We start from the raw sequence: 17,764 nt of genomic DNA, 5'->3' as shown, positions 1-17,764 counted from the left end.
GTCTCATGCTACTTTTACCTTGACACATTAACATATGAAATAAATAAATATACATTGTGTTTGTATGTCTAATGTGTGAAAATGAGAGTATGGGACATGAGATGAGACTTAAACATGGGACATGTTCCTCATTGTAAAGAGTTCAAATCTTGGCTTTGCAACTATACCAACATTAGCGGAACAACCCTAGCCTTGCTGAACAATAAAAAAAATCTGAACTTGGTGGTTACGATTTTTGAATAAATTTCTAGATTTAACTTGTTGCATTATGAGTTCCAAGATCAGCCTAATGTTTTTTTTTTTCTAAAGTTATATGAAGTAGAATACATCACATATTCGCATTCTCCCCCTAATCATAAAACAAATACTCCCTAAGAATCAGAGCAGCACCTCAAGGAAGGCACGCTAACAAAAATGCATGGAAACCATGATAAATGACTAAAATTAGAAAGATAAAATTAGGAAAAAAGCAGAAACATGAAAATGTAGGGAAAATATATAGTTAGGAAGGTATATTTGGTGGTCAGGAGGAAGGCAAGAAGAATGGGGACATTATTATTTCTATTTACAATTGTGTTGTTCCCTCTTCTTCTTGGAGTTTTGTCCCATCTCTCCTCATTTTTACACCAAAACAAGAGGCTTCTCAATTTGTCTACCCTTGATCATCATCAGCCTCTTTTTCTACAACCCAACTCCTCTCCCTCTCACATTTTGTGCTACCACCACTGCAATTCAAGGTATGTATGTATGTATGTATTATATAATCATTCTTCATTTGATGTATTTTCTAATTAGATTAGATTAGATTGTTATGGTGTTTTATATCAGGTTGTTTGTTTTCAATTGAACAACAATTAAATGTTATTTATTTAAATGCATGCATGCATGCATGAATGTATATTCTTGTTATATAAATATATAAATATATATATAGATGATATGTATCTCATAATAAAACAAACAAATAATAGGGTAAAGCAGCAAGTAAGGGAGGCAATGGATGAGAAACGGGACGAACAAAAGGCGATGAGGCGGAAGATATCATTACAAAACATGGATGGTGCTGCAGATGATGCATCTGCAGCAGCACAAAACAAGTCTCAACAACATACGTCACCACCGTCAAGCCCACTTAAGAAGTCTTCCAGCACCCGCTCCAATTGCCTTTGTTCTCCAACTACACATGTTGGCTCCTTTAGGTGCAGGCTCCATAGACATGCCCCTACCAAGCCCAACATGCGACGTGGCCACTCTGTCGGCTCTAATTTATCCGATTTGGCCGCTAACAAGTTCTCTTCTAATCCTAATACCCTTTCTACTTCCTCATTGCAGACCTCTGCCTCATCATCACAAATGCAATGACTTCATTAATTACTTGCTCTGAATCACTCACTCATCATTCTTGCTTATTCTTTCTTTTTGTATTACTAATTGAATTCACCCCCTACATTTTCGAATTATGTTTAACACCTTCAACTTTGTATCTTGATTCGGCTACTGCCTCTGGTTGTGACATGTGACTAGAGAGGTCAAATGAATGATTTTATGTCTTGAATACACTACTAAATTGTAGCCTTATATAAGATAGTTTACTTGGTTTTGTATGTGAAAATCATGGGAGTTGTATATACAACTTTGTATGCTAGACCAAATATTATTTTAATTAGAAATGCAGAATACTCATTTATATCTATTTTTTTATAAACATTATTTAATAGATTATTTTTTTCATGATTTGCTTTTTAAGGTACTACTCCCTTCATCTCATACTTCTTGCCCTTCTCTATTTTGAGAGGAATTAAGTAAAATTAGAGAAAATCCCTATTCTCCCCATATTTTTTTTGGTTAACAACAAAACAGATATTACCCAAAAGTTAGAAAAGAAAAGCGAAAATAAAAACTAAACTAAACTAGAACAAAAACTTAAAACTCAAAGCAGGGACCATCCGAGGCCAAGCGACACCAACCATGTCTTGGTCAGCCAGAATAACGAGTTGATTCGGCATATTCGAAAGTTCGAAATTAAACAGTTGCTACGACATCATAACCCCCCTTATTTGTTAGCCAATCCGCGCATGCATTATTGGCCTCCCTATATACATGCTCAATCTTCACATTCCATGGTCTATCATTAATGATTGACCGATAGATTTGAACTAATTGACTATGACCAGCCGACAAATGAGTACCATTCTTCATAAAAGCTTCAACTACCTTAAAGTTAATAATGTAGGGCTTGGATATTCAAACCTTTTTCATTACTAGGCCCGGTACTCAACAGACTAATATTACTAAAAACAGATTGACCAAGCAGAGTATAAATGACATATTTAATTGACAGATTCTTATTTCTTGTGTAAAATGAAAGGGAAAGAAATAAGTGAATATATTCAAACGATTATAGTTAATTACCCATCCGAAATTATTTTAAAGGTGAAATTTGGATATTTTAGTATTATTTCAAAGTCGAGACTTAGCTGAGGTTACTATTTCCAAGTCGAGTAGTAATGATGTGAGCGGTGAGGCAAGCAAGCAAGCACGTGTAAGAATGATGAGAAGAAAAGAGACGCAAGTCCAAAGTGATGGCTACTTTATGATCCTTAATCAATGCCATGCCACTATACTATATATATATATAGTGATTACTGATTAATTACTACTAAGTAAGAGAGAGAGAGAGAGAGACAGGGTGATTAATAATAATAATAATAATAATAATAATAAATAATAATAATAATAATAATGGGTAAGAATAGTGATGATGATGGGTATATGGCTCTATTTGAGAGTGAACAAGGAAAGGGAAGATTAAAACACAGGGTTTGTGCAACCTCTATTTTGATTGCAATATGTTTAGTATGGATTTACAGAGTTAGCAATATCCCAGAAACAGGTGTTGAGGGTCGTTTTGGATGGATAGCTTTGTTTGTTGCTGAGATTTGGTTTACCTTTTACTGGCTTCTTACTCAACTTCTTCGTTCCTATTGTGTCTATAGATATCCCTTTAAACACCGCCTTTCTATCAGGTACATACATACATACATACATATTAATTATATTAATTACTGATATTCCTTCATTTTTGATCATGTATAATAATTATAATTATAATAATATGTAGGCACGAAGATGAGTTGCCAAAGGTAGACATATTTGTATGCACAGCAGACCCTGAGATAGAGCCACCATTGATGGTAATCAACACAGTATTATCGGTAATGGCGTACGATTATCCACCCGATAAGCTCAGCATCTTCTTGTCCGATGACGCTGGATCAATTCTAACATTTCATGCGCTTTATGAGGCTTCCCTTTTCTCTAAACATTGGTTGCCATACTGTAGAAACTATCATGTTGAACCAACCTCTCCTGCTGCTTATTTTACTACTACTACTACTACTACTACTCATTCTCTTCATTCTAACCACTTTCAATCTATCAAGGTATGTACTATGTATGTATCACAGCTAATAATACGGAGTAATCCATTCACATTAATCTATCTAATCCATCTTTTTCATTACTTTTTTTTTATTATTGCAGAATTTATATGAAGAAATGAGCAATAGGATTGAGACATCAACGGCCTCCGGTAGAATACCACAAGAAATAATCGATATGCACAAAGGATTTTCCAAATGGAATAACCACCAGTCGTCTTACACCTCTAAACAAGACCATGATACCATTCTTCAGGTTTGTTGTTTGTTTAGCAATCACAATTCAATGTAACCAAGCTAGGTATCATTCATTTACTTAACACCATGATTCATGTCCAGATATTGATTGATGGAAGAAATAAAGAGTTGAGAGATGTTCAAGGTTATCAATTGCCAACACTAGTCTACTTAGCTCGTCAAAAGACGACTACTCATCCCCATCATTTCAAAGCTGGAGCTATGAATGCTTTGGTAATTCATCTTTAATCTTCTTTCTATGTTTTCTTCACCATTACTAGCTACGGAGTAATTAATTTACAAATGCGATGCAATGCAATGCAGTTAAGGGTGTCAGCTGAATTAAGCAACGCCCCAATCATTCTTAACGTTGATTGTGATATGTATTCCAACAACTCAGCATCCATCAGAGATGCACTCTGTTTGCTCATGGATCAAGTACAAAGCCAAGATATAGCTTTCGTCCAATTTCCTCAGAGTTTCGATAATGTTGACCAAAACGATATGTACGCTGCTCGCTTTCAAGTCATCAATCAAGTAAGCTTTTTCATTTTTCATTTTTCATTAAATGTCTACAGACTACAGTACATGATGATTTCTCATAAATTTCATCTGCTTATTTTGTGTGAGTATACACTATATCTATACAGTGGAGTATTATTATAAGCAGTTGGATTTTATAGGTGGAACTCCCGGGACTAGATGGTGTTGGAGGTCCGCTTTACATAGGAACGGGGTGTTTCCATCGCAGAGAAATATTAGAGGGTCTTAAATACAGCAAGGAGTATAAGATCAAGTGGAAGGCCCAAAACACGTCCACTGCTGCTAACGGAACATTAGAAGAGTTGGAAGAAAGAGCCAAGACGCTTGCTAGCTCCACATATGAATTAAACTCCCAATGGGGAAAACAGGTACTTGTCGTCCATTTGAATAATTTAAACAACCGGCATGAAGAATTCAGCTGGGGATATATTTCTAGTTTAATTAAACTAGGAAAAATGCAGGTTGGATTGAAATACGGGTGTCCAGTAGAAGATGTGATAACGGGTTTGGCAATTCAGTGCCGAGGATGGAAATCAGCGTACCTGAACCCGGAAAGGAGTAGTTTCCTAGGAAAGGCAGGGACTACATTGGAAGATACACTAGTACAACATAAGAGATGGAGTGAAGGAGATCTTCAAATAATGATTACCCATTGTCCTTTCTGGTATGGGAGAAATAAAATAAGCTTTGCACTTCAATTGGGATACTCACATTATTGCTTTTGGGCTGTCAACTCCTTGCCAACCTTGTGTTATTCCACCATCCCTTCTCTATACTTGTTAAGGGGCATTCCCCTCTTTCCACACCTATCAAGCATATGGTTTTACCCTTTTGCTTACATTATTATACTCAACTATACATACAGCCTATTCGAATTTCTAAGCTGTAAAGGCACAATCCCTCAATGGTGGAATGAACAAAGGATATGGCTTTACAAACGAACATCCTCATACCTCTTCGCCCTCATCGACACCATTTTCAAGTTACTCGGATTTTCCGACATGAAATTTGTAATTACAAACAAAGTTACAGACGACCAAGTGTTTCAAAGATATCAAAATGGAATCATGGAATTTGGAGTGCCTTCTCCCATGTTCACCGTATTGACCACTCTTGCACTCATAAATATGTTCGCCTTGCTCATCTTCGTGACAAAATTGGTAATTGGGGATCAGAATAGAGTGGTAGTTATTAAGAGTTTGAGCTTGCAAATATTGTTATGTGGTGTGTTGATTATAATCAACTATCCTTTGTTTGAAGCACTTTACATCAGAAAGGATAAAGGCAAGATCCCTAGATCTGTGGGTATTAAGGCAACATTTTTAGGGGTTTTAGCGTGTGCTTTATTTTTAAGCTAATTATCCGAGGCTTGTAGTTTTGCAAATGTAAAATACTTGTACTGCATCTCAATGTTTCTTGGTGTTTGTTACTGCTACGGTTAATCTAGAGAATCAGATATCAGCTGCATTTGCATTTACCAGCTCTCCTCTTATTACTATTAAAGACCCAAATGGAAATCCTCCCAAAATACAGTAGCAACCTACTTACTGAATACTCGTATTAAGTTGCGTAGACACTGAAAGAAATGAGCATACATTTGCTTCTAAGCTGCAAGTCTTGTAACAAACAAAGTCAAACTCACTTCGCTCATCCGAAAGGATAGATCTAGTTTTCTTAGATCAACTAAAAAAAAAAAAAAAAGTCAAATACCAAAATCAAATCACTCCATTGAAAACAAAACCCATGTTATATCACAAACCAGAAGCTTTACAACACAAAAGCCCAAGAAATGGAGGGAAGAAATATACTTCCTGATTTAGAAAATGGCCCCATACACAGTAGACAGTACATTGAATACAATATAAGTGTGTTCATTTCAGATTTCATTTTCCACCCCAACTCGTTCCTACAGTACAGAGTAAAAAAAAAAAAAAAAAAAAAAAAAAAAAAAAAAAAAAGTATTACAACTTCTTACATCTTGTCTCCGGGAAAAATGTGTCAGGGTGAGGTCTCAACCAGACGTCACTCTACGACCAGTTCTTACTAGACATAATCACATCAAGAGTGTACATCCGGGGCTTGTACGCAGCACAGCCACTTTTTCTGCAAAAAACAATGGCGATGAGGCATAAGCTACAGTAAAAGTAAATCACGATACAAGCAACAACAAAAGCACCACGATATAGCTGCAGAACTGCTTGATATAAATAATCTTCAAACCTCAAAGGCACAACTTTCATTTAAAGAAAGAGTCGTATTTAATTAACAATATACATCCAAGCAAAATGATTAGTAAATATCCACCTATACACAGATCAACGACCGCACATGCAAATATGCAATGGCACTATGGCAGAGCCATACAATTTTTATTTGTATTTTATTTTTTTGAGGCCGGTGGGGGAGTGTTAATGCAAATGAGAAAATACACTAAAGAACTAGGGCATGATTGGAATATGAAAACTGATATGGAGAAATTGAAGGAGAAACACAATGGGAAGTAGAAGGTAGTAGTATTGGTGACCTAGATAGGTAAAATAATGAAAGAGGGTAAAGGTTAACCCATAAACGGAGTTAATAGTTATCATCCCCCTTCTCCATAGGGTAATGACTAATGCATCACCCACAAATGAGAATAATAGTAACCCCTTCATATCCCCTTCACCACCATCACTTTCCTCAATCTTTTGCATAGTTTTGATTTCCATTGCCTCAATCAAGCCCTTAGAATGTAGCATGTAGCACTAAAAAAATTGTTAAATGACCTCAAAGCAAAGCCTTTCCCTGTGTTTACCGCTGTTTTAGCATTTGAACGTTCACTATGGATCCCCCATTAGACCCCTCCCCACCCTTGATCACAGGAAAGTCATCCAGGAAAGTAACATGTGCTCCATAAAATGATTAAAAAAACTTACAGGCTGAGACTTATTGAGCTCCATTCCAGGCTTAGAAGTAGGCTGGGTATTTGCAGGGGAGTCGGGTTTTCCACCAGTCTTCTTTTCATCCCTGGCTTTATTAAAAATAACAGTGAATCCCTCTGCTGATGATGGGTCATTGACGTCCCACTCACCAAACTTGGGCAATGGCCTTCCCTTATCCTATCAATGACCAACAACCACACATGTCAAGGCCAGCCGTCCAGTCTGGACACAATAATGCTAACTTTTGGCAACAAAATGGACAGACAATTACAAGTTTAAAACAACTAAACCCATATAAATAATACCCACACCACATGTGAGTGTCCTTAATAATTAGGGATTTATTGCCAATTGTTTTTAGAGTGGAAGCTCATTTGGCTTATGAAGCGGACTCTCTGTCCTCCGTTTTAGGATCTACAAGTATGAAATAATAATATTGGAAGGAAATGATGAATCCGTAGCCCTTAATCCTTCCTTATAGGGATCTAAAACTATGAATACCAATTTCACAAAATACCCGACAAACCAATATCTTACCATGGCTCAATAGGATTACACCAATCAAAACACAACAACAAGCATCACAATTCATCAAAACAAAACAAAACAAAACAAAAATATTGGGAAAATGGGAAACAGAGAAAAGCCAAAACAGAAATGAAGAAATAGAAAGGCAGTAATTAAATAGCCGGATCAAAATAAAGATGAAAGCAGCTAGGGTTTGTATTAAAAAAAAAAAAAGGGCAAAATAGAAGATACCGTCATGAATGAATGTAATAATGGTAAGAGGAATCAACAGGGGAGGACAGGGACGAAGAGAGATTGAGAAATTGTTTTGGAAGATTTGATGGATTTATTGATTTTCTGGAGAAATTAAAATTAAAATTAATTTTAGGAAAGACAAGAGAGAGAAGAAAGTATGGAGTATGGAATCGAACACAAATTAACGAGGGAGCTCCGATAAAAAGGGCACGCGCACACATACACATACTGACATACATACGGACTGGACTACACACATACACATACTACGTACTACATACGGAATACATGCTAGAGGGGGATCATTAGCGGGCTTGGACCGAACATTGACGGGCCAAACTATGAAAAAGTGTCCAGCGTGCCATATTTTGTAGTCTGTGTCCGCTACAACGGGCCACGTGTCGTTGTCCAAGCCCGCCCACTACAAGAACACGGGTCAGCCCGTAACCTAAATAAAATTAATTAAATAACACCTAACAGACTAACAGTAGTCGTCGTTACTCTTAGGTTCCGTTTGGCAAGGCATTTCAGATACCTGATTTGGTCAAAGTAGCTTATTTGACCAAAATTTCAGGTACCTTATTTTTTTATAAGTGTTTAAGTAGCTTATTTAACCAAATAAGCTACCTGAAATGAAATGTTACCTAAAGTAGCATTTGAGATTTCAGGTACCTGATTTGATTTGATTTTCCGTTTTTACCCCTTAAATTTATACTATTAAATAATTATCATATTCTTTTACGTCATTTCATCAAAATCAATTACATTTTCAGCTAGATTGTCACACACTTTTATTTATAATCAACTAACTTATCAGTTCCCAATTTTCAGCTACCTTATCAGTTATCTTTTTAGATTTCAATTAGTTTTTCAGTTTTCAGCTACCTTTTCAGGTTGCAGCTACATTTTCAGTTAGTTTTACCAAACGGAGCCTTAATTAGATAGATATTTAAATTCAAAAATAAGTCTACAAAATAATAATGTTGGCTTGCTCGGTTAGTGGTTTTACTTATTGAAATATAGAGTTATGGGTACTAGGTTTACTCCTGTAGATTTTAGAGATTCAAAATTTAGACGGTGAAGGTATAGAGCATTGTTGTCAGAATCGTGATTCGATCCAACGATTCCACGATTTTACGATCCAAAAATGCTTGACCGGTCTGGATCCTGCGATTCTATCATAGTTGTAGAATCTTACGATCCTATTAATTTGAAAATTTCTAGAGATGAGATCATAATACGATCCTACGATTTTACGATCCTACAATCCGATTCCATAATAAAACAATTAATATATATTTTTATATAATGACACCGTAAAACCCAAATTTCGTGTAAGTTGTTCATACAATGATACTAAGATCATTAATTACCAATATTTTATGAATAAATATTGGTAAAATAAAATCATTAATTACCAATATTTTATGCAATGCTAGAACTGTTTGTAATTAATGATTTTAGTATCATTTTGACAATGATATAATATTTACATGAAACTATAATTTTTTTAGACTCTAAATTATAATCTTTTAATTAAAATAAAATAGAATTGACATAAAATCACAAGGTACAAATTGCTAAATCTTTCATTTTTTGATATTATTATATAATAACTTAATGCCTACCTATTTCATATAAAATAAAACTATAAATTGTTATTATAATTATCTTCTTGATTAAAAATTTTGGGATATAACTGTAAAATGAAATCATTAATTTCGATTTACAAAAATATTCACCGAAAATACACATTTAAGACATTACTCATTTTTTTTATTAGTTTTGCAGATCAAACTTTTTTTTTTCAAATAAGCATATAGAGGTGAAATTTGAAAATTGATGAGGTGTCAATTTAACATATAAATATTAAAAGGTAAACATTTGTATGTACCGCGCATGTATTGTGCGGGATCTAAACTAATTAACATATTGTACTTAAAAAAGTTTATATTTAGAAGTATATTAAAATTTAGTTGTAGAATTTTAAAAAATATGACCATAATATTTTATTTTATTTTGAAATGCTTAATTTGACCAAAAATGTCGTTATGTGTTTAGAACATACAAATAATATTTTTTTGTTCAATCAATCTACCACTTGTTGTTATATTGGTTGTGGTGCATGAACAGTCCGTAAGGAAAAAAATCATATAGAAAGGCTCCAAAGCAATCCATGGTGTAATTTTTCTTCTTACCCCTTGTTTAGGTTAGGGGTACCACATGAATTTAACAAGTGGTAGATTGATTGAACAAGATATCCTTCATATTTGATTTTCATGCACAATATACCCTTTTTGTCACTATAAAAAAAACTCAATTGAGCATAATTCCTACCCGGAATTCAGAATTGGTCAAACTTGTTTCTAAAATGGTTATCTCGTTATAATCTACGATTTGAGAAAAAAAATTGTCGACTGACATTTTATAGGGTTGTTTTTAATGAAAATCTCAAATCAACCATATCTTTGATCTTAAATTTTCAAATGATCATTTTCGTTTTATCAATTTATAGATCTCGAAGAGGCAATCAATTTGAAAAAAAATAGTCAATTCCGATTTATGGTCTATGATTTATGCTCAATTGAAAATTTAAGAATGATAAAAAGGGCACGTTATGCTTGAAAATCAAATATCAAGGATATCATGTGCACAAACTTAAAAAGTTGAGTACCACGTGCAGAATGGCAAAGTTCAGGAGTATACGTGAATTTTTCGTTTTTATTTTTTTCCTCTAAAAACTTTGGTTGTCTTTTTTTTTTTTATATATATACAAATTCACGAATAAGAGTGTTAGATAAAAAAAAACTTTTTTTTAGTAAAAGTAATATGCAAATTTTTAAATAAGACAATTATGCCAAACACAACAACCTTAAGCTTATATAAAAACTTATGCACCTCTTTATTATCCCAAATGAATTGAATAAAATACTACAAAATCGCAAAAACGTCGTCGTATAATAGTCTTGCAAAAATCAATAGAAAAAAAAATTATAATAGGGGTTGTTTGGTTGCCAATGTAATAACATGGGAAGTGGAACTTCTCATAAATTACAAAAAGTGGAGTTGTTTGGTTGTCACTTTTTTGTAAAAATAGATGAAGTTGCACTTCCCATGTAATTGACTTCCTATAAAAATGTGGAAAGTTCACAAAGAACACCCCCCCCTAGTAAGTTGAACTTCTCATGGAAGTGAATTCCCGCATTGACAACCAAACACTTTTGAGAAATTCCCATGAATTAGATGAGGGAATTTACTTCCCATAATATTGTATTTCATATGATATTGCAATTCTCGCATCAACCAAACGACCCCTGAATATACCATATAAGTTATAGATGAGTTTAGAAAATTAATTATTTAATGAGTCGTATATTTAGAATAGAAAAACTTATTGCAAACAGTTTATATGTACTTAACCACAATATTTCAAAGGGTTATTTCATGGGAATAATCCAAACTAAGGTCTCTCTTCTTATATTAATCCGAACTAATGTTTAACTGACAATAACCTTAACTATTACCTCATTTAACTTGCACTAAAACCATAGAAGGGAAACCTAAACAACCAGTTTCCATTGATTTAAAAAAAAAAGTTTCCATTGATGTATATAAACCTAATTAATCAACTTGAACTTCCTCCTCCTCAATCTTCATCCCCTTTATTTCCTTCATCGATCAATAAACACCAAAAAACAAAACCTTACACCACTGTTCATTACCAATCCCCTCATCTCCTCTTCCTCACTCCTTACCGCATCTCTCCGCCACAACCCAACAATAATATCAAATTTTGAGATAAACAAGAGTACCAGCAAGATCAATCAAAAAATATGGGGAACTTGCCATTTCAATAGAATGATGATTTTGCTCAAGATATAGCTCATAAAAGCTCTAATAACAGCCCACTAATTCTAAAACAAGATTAAATGCAATTTGAATGGCATAATCTATACAATTATTATTTATTAAGGAGTTAGGGTGACCAAGTACAATAAAAGACCAAAAGACGGCTGCCAAAGCACTAATCAAGGCTATGAAGAAAGTAGACAAGAGGGCAATAGAAGTACAACTAATTACAATTAACGCACCATAAAAACTCGTTAGTAACTTTCAGTGGAACACTTATAAAATCTGGGTTTTTGGAGATATTTTATGTAAGATTAGATGGTGATTGAAATTTTGGATATTATGTCACTCTGATTTTGTGTTAGATTTAATGGAAGGAATACACTAAGGAGATAAAAAAGCGAAAATAGGGAGAATGAAAGAAGAAAATAAAAGGAGGAAGAAGAAATTAGAGAGATGATGAAGAAATGATGAAGGATAAAGGGAAGAGAAAATGAGTAAGGACCGAGAAAAAATAAGAAAAGAGGTGACCGGTTGGAAAACAGGCTATATCAGGTCAATAATGGGATGGATTCAGTGAAAGTTAAATGAGGCAATAGTTAGGATTATTCTCAGTTAAACATTAGTTCAGATTAATATGAGAAGATGAGCCTTAGTTTGGATTATTTCCATAAAATAATCCTATTTCAAATCACTAAATACAATGCACTGCGATGTTATACGTGTGCTTACAATTTTGCATTAATGGTAATATATATACAATCACACATAAGTAAAAGGATAAAAAGGAAACACAAATCCTGGAAAACTGTCATATCCAACCAATTATAGTCCAATAATATAAATATTCTTTATAAGCTCAGTGAAATTAGTTGTACGCGTTGATTTTTTATGGGTGCGAAGGGAGTCATAAAAGAAAATACAATGCTGACGGACTTTAAATCCTCGTCGTACACGTCACCGCTCATATATTTACTAACTATTGTAGATTTGTAGGTGACATTTACATTTATACGCGTTGTAGTGATACATTCACCTCATTATCTACCTATATATAATCATTTCATTCCTATTTACATTTTCAATCCCCAAATTAAAAGAGGGATCATAAATCTTCATAAAACCCCCCTTTTATTATCCAATATTTAATTTTGTTCATCACTTTCAATCACACACCCAAAAAAATAAAAACATCTAAGTAAAACCCATAAATTTTCAAAGCCTCGGTATTATTATTCATCTTAGTTTATTTGTTTTACATTTGTGATTCCATGTTGGCGTTATTGAGAGGTTTAGGGCTCAAGGCTATATGTCTTTTCATCTTCTTCATTATTCTGTCATGTCTCATAGTTGGTGAGTTTGATCATTTTCATAATTTACAATATTTGTTCATAATCATAATTTCTCATGTTATTTAGAAATTCATCTATCTGTAAAAATATGTAAAAAAAAAATTATAACACATGTATATATATATGAAGATGAAATGGGACAAGTTTTTGGTGAATTAATAGTTGAATGTTTTAAATTAATCTTTTAATGTGATGTAGATGCGTATGACCCGCTTGATATCAGTGGAAACGTAACAATTCAGTGGGATGTGATGCAAGAAGACTCGAGTATGTATAACGTAAGTTGCAAACTTTTTGATCAAATTCATGTATGTTTCTTTAACAATAATAGTGTTCTTAACACGTTTTTTTTTCCAATAGGTTTTTAGGTTGTTTTAGTTTTTTTTCAATAATTATGGTTGTTGTGTACTCCGTATCTCATTGTACTAAACACATCTATAGGATAAATTTGTGTCTTGTGAGTGTTTTTAGGTTCTTAGTTTTGCTTCTGTAGAATTATTTTCAAACTGAATATCCTTCAGCGAATCAAATCCTATGCTAGTAACACTTTTATACTAAAACATTTTGTGGGCACTAAAACAAATAGAAAGGTTTAAACTTTAAGAAAAAAGTATATAAAAATACATTGTCAGATTGCAAGGTTTAGATCTTAAAATTCAGTTTTGGGACTGATTTTGTGGGCACCAAAAAATCAGTTTTGGGACTGATTTATTAAAATCTATAGTCAAATTGCAAGGTTTAGATCTTAAAATTCTTGATATACATACTTGAATAGTTAGCTACCTTGATAAGATTTACTTTGATTTAGTTTTAAAATTTTATGCAAAGTAGCTACGTAAAATTTACATTTAAAATGGTAGTATGAATAAAAAAGTTGTGAATTTCTATTCAAAATCGAACGAGAAATTTGTAGAATTTTACATTGTGTAACATTTGTATGATTAAATAAACATATGGCAAGATAGATATTATGAGTTCCTTGTAGTGATTGTTTGAACACTCATCGACATAAACATTGTTTCCGATTCCAATAATCTCTACAAAAATACAGGCAGACATAACAATATACAATTATCAGCAGTATAGACACATAGAGTGGCCACCGGGGTGGCGTTTAAGCTGGGAATGGGCGGCAAATGAAGTAATATGGCAGATGCAAGGAGCAGAGGCTAAGGAGCAAGGGTCGTGTAATAAGTCATTAGGCACACCCCCTCCTCATTGCTGCCTTAAGAATCCCGTCATCATCGACCTTCAGCCACAAACTCCTCTCACTAAACAGGCTGCAAATTGCTGCAGAGGTGGTGTACTTACTTCCATGGCACAAGACATGTCTAAAAGTGTCTCTCATTTTCAAATGAGTGTTGGTTTCATCTCTAATTTTACTATGCCTAGTCATTTCAAGTTTGGTACTCCTGGGTATACTTGTGGAGAAGCTGAGGAAGTTGTCCCTCCGACTAAGATCCCTGAGGATGGGGGACGTCGTTGGAGGCAAGCGCTTCGTAAGTTTTTTTTTTTTTTTTGATGATTCATATCAGCCGATCGACCTTGAATTATAATGGGATGAAAGACATGATCGATAATTGTTGAATGCTAATTGCAGGTACATACAGGGTGATTTGTAGCTATTCCCAGTTTCGAGCAGCGCCTGCCCCAACGTGTTGTGTCTCGTTATCTGCATTTTACAGCGAGACGATAACGTTATGCCCCGAGTGTACATGTGGCTGTCAAGGTCAACCTGGCTTATCATGTGTCAAGTAATTTCTTTTTCACACATAAATAAATTCCATCATTAAACTCATTATAGTTTTATGTTAATAAGTACTAATTGTTAATTCCAAAAAGTGATTGCCTATGTTACTACGAATGTTAAACTCATTATTATAGTAAAGTGTCGCTGTAAGATAGGTGACAACAAACAATCACTGTTTCTCTTCTCTATCTCTAATGTGTCCTTTATATGCATTCTTTGAAGTATGATATTGTTAATAATATTTATTTATTACGCTATTAAATAAATACAGAAAAGGACAAACTCTTCCAGCATTGCCAAAATCAAAAGACCCAGATTATGCACCTCCGCCTTTAGTGAATTGCACTGCTCACATGTGTCCAATTCATGTTCACTGGCACATTAAGCAAAGCTACAAAGAGTATTGGAGAGTGAAGATTACAATGATGAACCTGAATTTGCACAAGAATTACACTTCTTGGAATCTGGCTATAGAGCATCCTAATCTTAGCCATTTGGTAGAATCTTTTAGCTTCAATTACAAGCCCATTACTATGGATCGTCCTATTAGTAAGTATTTTTTTTTTTTGGTAACACAAAATATTCAGAAACCCCTCTAACTATGTAGGCATCTATGTTAGGATAATACTCAAGACACGACAAACATTGTTTGTTGACACTTATTGGCAAAAAATAATATTCCATCCCCTCCAATCAATTCTATACATTTAATTAGAATATACTTCAACTTACATATATTCAACAAATGTATAGAGATGATTGGAATGGAGGAAGTAAACAATATCATTGTTCGACTCTTGACGGGTATCCATGATCCCTGTCCAATACTTGATGTCAAGTTTCAGTAGCTCCCTAGCTATTGTATGTTACTATGGCCATTTTTCTAAATTATAGGCTCGCTCGCTTTTCAGATGACACGGGAATGTTTTGGGGGATACAGTCCTTTAATGATGTGTTGATGCAATCAGGAGAAAATGGCAATGTGCAGAACGAGATGCTACTAAGGAAAGTACGAGGGATCTTTACTTTTGATGCAGGATGGGCATTCCCAAAGCGAGTTTATTTCAATGGTGAAAATTGTGTCATGCCTCTCCCTGCCGATTATCCCAAATTGCCTAATGAGTAACATGTGATGTGATGGATTAGAAACTGTCAAAATTCATAGGGTTTGGTTTAAACTTGTGTATCACCTTGCTTTCGCTGTAAGTGTCAATTTCGATTTAGAATTGTGCAGAAATGCCGCCTACATGGTTGTAGTGAATCATATACTATTAGGTAGCTTTCTAGTGTCGTTCTCAATGTCTTGGATCATTCAGTGATAATATAGTAGGAAATGAATTATGGGAAACAAGAAATATTGATATTAGACCTATAATGTAGCTATGTCATCCTTCTATTGATAATTTGATATTCATTCACACTCGAATTAAACGGGTGAGGGATGAATGACGGAAAACAATAAATATTTAGAGGTAAGAATAGATGACGAAAATTAACATGAAAGATGATGAGATGTGATACGACGAAAGTGACGATTGACTCCCATAACTTTGGACAATTGTGAGATTAAGTCTCATAAGTTACAAATGTAGCAATTAGGCCCCGTAACTTTGACAAAAGTGAAATTCAACCCTGTTTTTAATTTTAACATAAATATATCATTAAATCAATTTATATTTAAACTTATTGTACATTAAATAATTTTTAATATTTTAAAAGTATTTATATAATTTATTAATTAACATAGTTTTTAGATAAATTATTTTTTAGATGTCCACTAGTTTTAATATAATTGATATATTCATATAAATTTTCTCTACAAATTAAATTTTTTATGTAATTCATTCAAAAATTATTTTTTCCCCAAAATGTATAATAAATTTCATACAATTTATAAATGTATAACAAATTTTATTGTATTGATAAATTGTATAAATGGATGAAATTAATTTTTCTTGGTTTAATTTTGGTTGAAAATAAAAAAAATTGGATTCAAACTCAAAGTTAGGGGTGCTAACGAGCCGAGACAGCTCGCGAGCTACTCGAGATCGGCTCGGTCAAAGCTCGGTCAAAGCTCGGCTCGTGCGAGCTCGACTCGGGCTTGGGCTCGGCTCGAGAGCTTAACGAGTCAAGCCGAGCAAAGGCTGGCTCGACTCGAAAAGCTCGCGAGCAGCTCGAATTTGTGCGATTACATAAGATATTACTCATATTTTGTAAAAATATTTTATCATGAGTATATTTTTGTATCACACATAACAAATGTCTCGCTGATTTGCGAAATATTTTTACATATAATTTTCGAGCCTTATTATTAAAAATATTGAAAGAAAAAAAATAAAAAATAAACAGTTTTATATAGGCTCGATTTGGGCTCGAGTTTGGCTCGAGCTCGCATTAAAGCTCGCAAGCTTTATAACGAGCACGTTTTTTTGAAGCTCGGGTAAGCTCGAGATCGGCTCGAGTTCGAGTTTTGGTTCTTGAGCACAAGCCGAGCAAGGCCAAGCTCGGGCTCGGCTCGGCTCGTTAGCACCCCTACTCAAAGTTATGGGGCTTAGTCACTACATTTAAAACCTAAGGGACTTAATCTCTCAATTGATGAAAGTTATAGGGGCTAATCACCACTTTTGCGGATAAGTCAACCGAGTATTTCTTTCTCGGCTGATATAAGTACATCCATATTCCACCCATTACCATCTTTCTGACCAATAAACAAACAAAGGCAAAGGAAAGACATTATTCAAGTGGGATACTAGATTAGTGAGATTCTTGTGTTTTCCGGAAAAACACTACTCCCTCACCTAAAATTAGTTTATCAAATAGAATCTCCTATTTACTAAGAGATTAAAAAATCTAGAACTCATATTCTGTTGTATAGATGCGTTGGGCTACAAATAAGCCAATTCTTTTAAA

General features: G+C 34.0%; 3 protein-coding genes across 3 annotated transcripts; 2 read left to right on the top strand and 1 right to left on the bottom strand.

The window, feature by feature from the left end:
- The first annotated feature begins 2,633 nt into the window (after positions 1 to 2,633).
- On the top strand, positions 2,634 to 5,700 carry LOC141619733 (cellulose synthase-like protein E1). Its single transcript, XM_074436753.1, has 7 exons — positions 2,634 to 3,026; positions 3,122 to 3,443; positions 3,544 to 3,696; positions 3,780 to 3,911; positions 4,002 to 4,214; positions 4,361 to 4,588; positions 4,682 to 5,700. The coding sequence occupies exons 1-7, from the start codon at positions 2,743 to 2,745 to the stop codon at positions 5,576 to 5,578; spliced, it is 2,229 nt and encodes a 742-aa protein (XP_074292854.1). The 5' UTR covers positions 2,634 to 2,742; the 3' UTR covers positions 5,579 to 5,700.
- A 227-nt stretch (positions 5,701 to 5,927) lies between these two features.
- Positions 5,928 to 8,086, bottom strand: LOC141619734 (protein NOI4-like). Its single transcript, XM_074436754.1, has 3 exons — positions 7,901 to 8,086; positions 7,136 to 7,318; positions 5,928 to 6,323 (listed from the first exon to the last, which is right to left on the bottom strand). Exons 1-3 carry the CDS (start codon positions 7,904 to 7,906, stop codon positions 6,279 to 6,281), a joined length of 234 nt encoding a protein of 77 aa, XP_074292855.1. The 5' UTR covers positions 7,907 to 8,086; the 3' UTR covers positions 5,928 to 6,278.
- Positions 8,087 to 12,819: 4,733 nt separating this feature from the next.
- LOC141622736 (COBRA-like protein 6) lies at positions 12,820 to 16,228 on the top strand. Its single transcript, XM_074438734.1, has 6 exons — positions 12,820 to 13,105; positions 13,303 to 13,382; positions 14,156 to 14,603; positions 14,705 to 14,858; positions 15,126 to 15,403; positions 15,766 to 16,228. The coding sequence occupies exons 1-6, from the start codon at positions 13,024 to 13,026 to the stop codon at positions 15,978 to 15,980; spliced, it is 1,257 nt and encodes a 418-aa protein (XP_074294835.1). The 5' UTR covers positions 12,820 to 13,023; the 3' UTR covers positions 15,981 to 16,228.
- The last annotated feature ends 1,536 nt before the right edge of the window (positions 16,229 to 17,764 follow it).

Source organism: Silene latifolia, chromosome X (genome assembly GCF_048544455.1).
Source record: "Silene latifolia isolate original U9 population chromosome X, ASM4854445v1, whole genome shotgun sequence".
Taxonomy (NCBI): Eukaryota; Viridiplantae; Streptophyta; class Magnoliopsida; order Caryophyllales; family Caryophyllaceae; genus Silene; species Silene latifolia.
The sequence above is the reverse complement of the archived record's forward strand: the minus strand, read 5'-3'. Positions and strand labels throughout refer to the sequence as shown.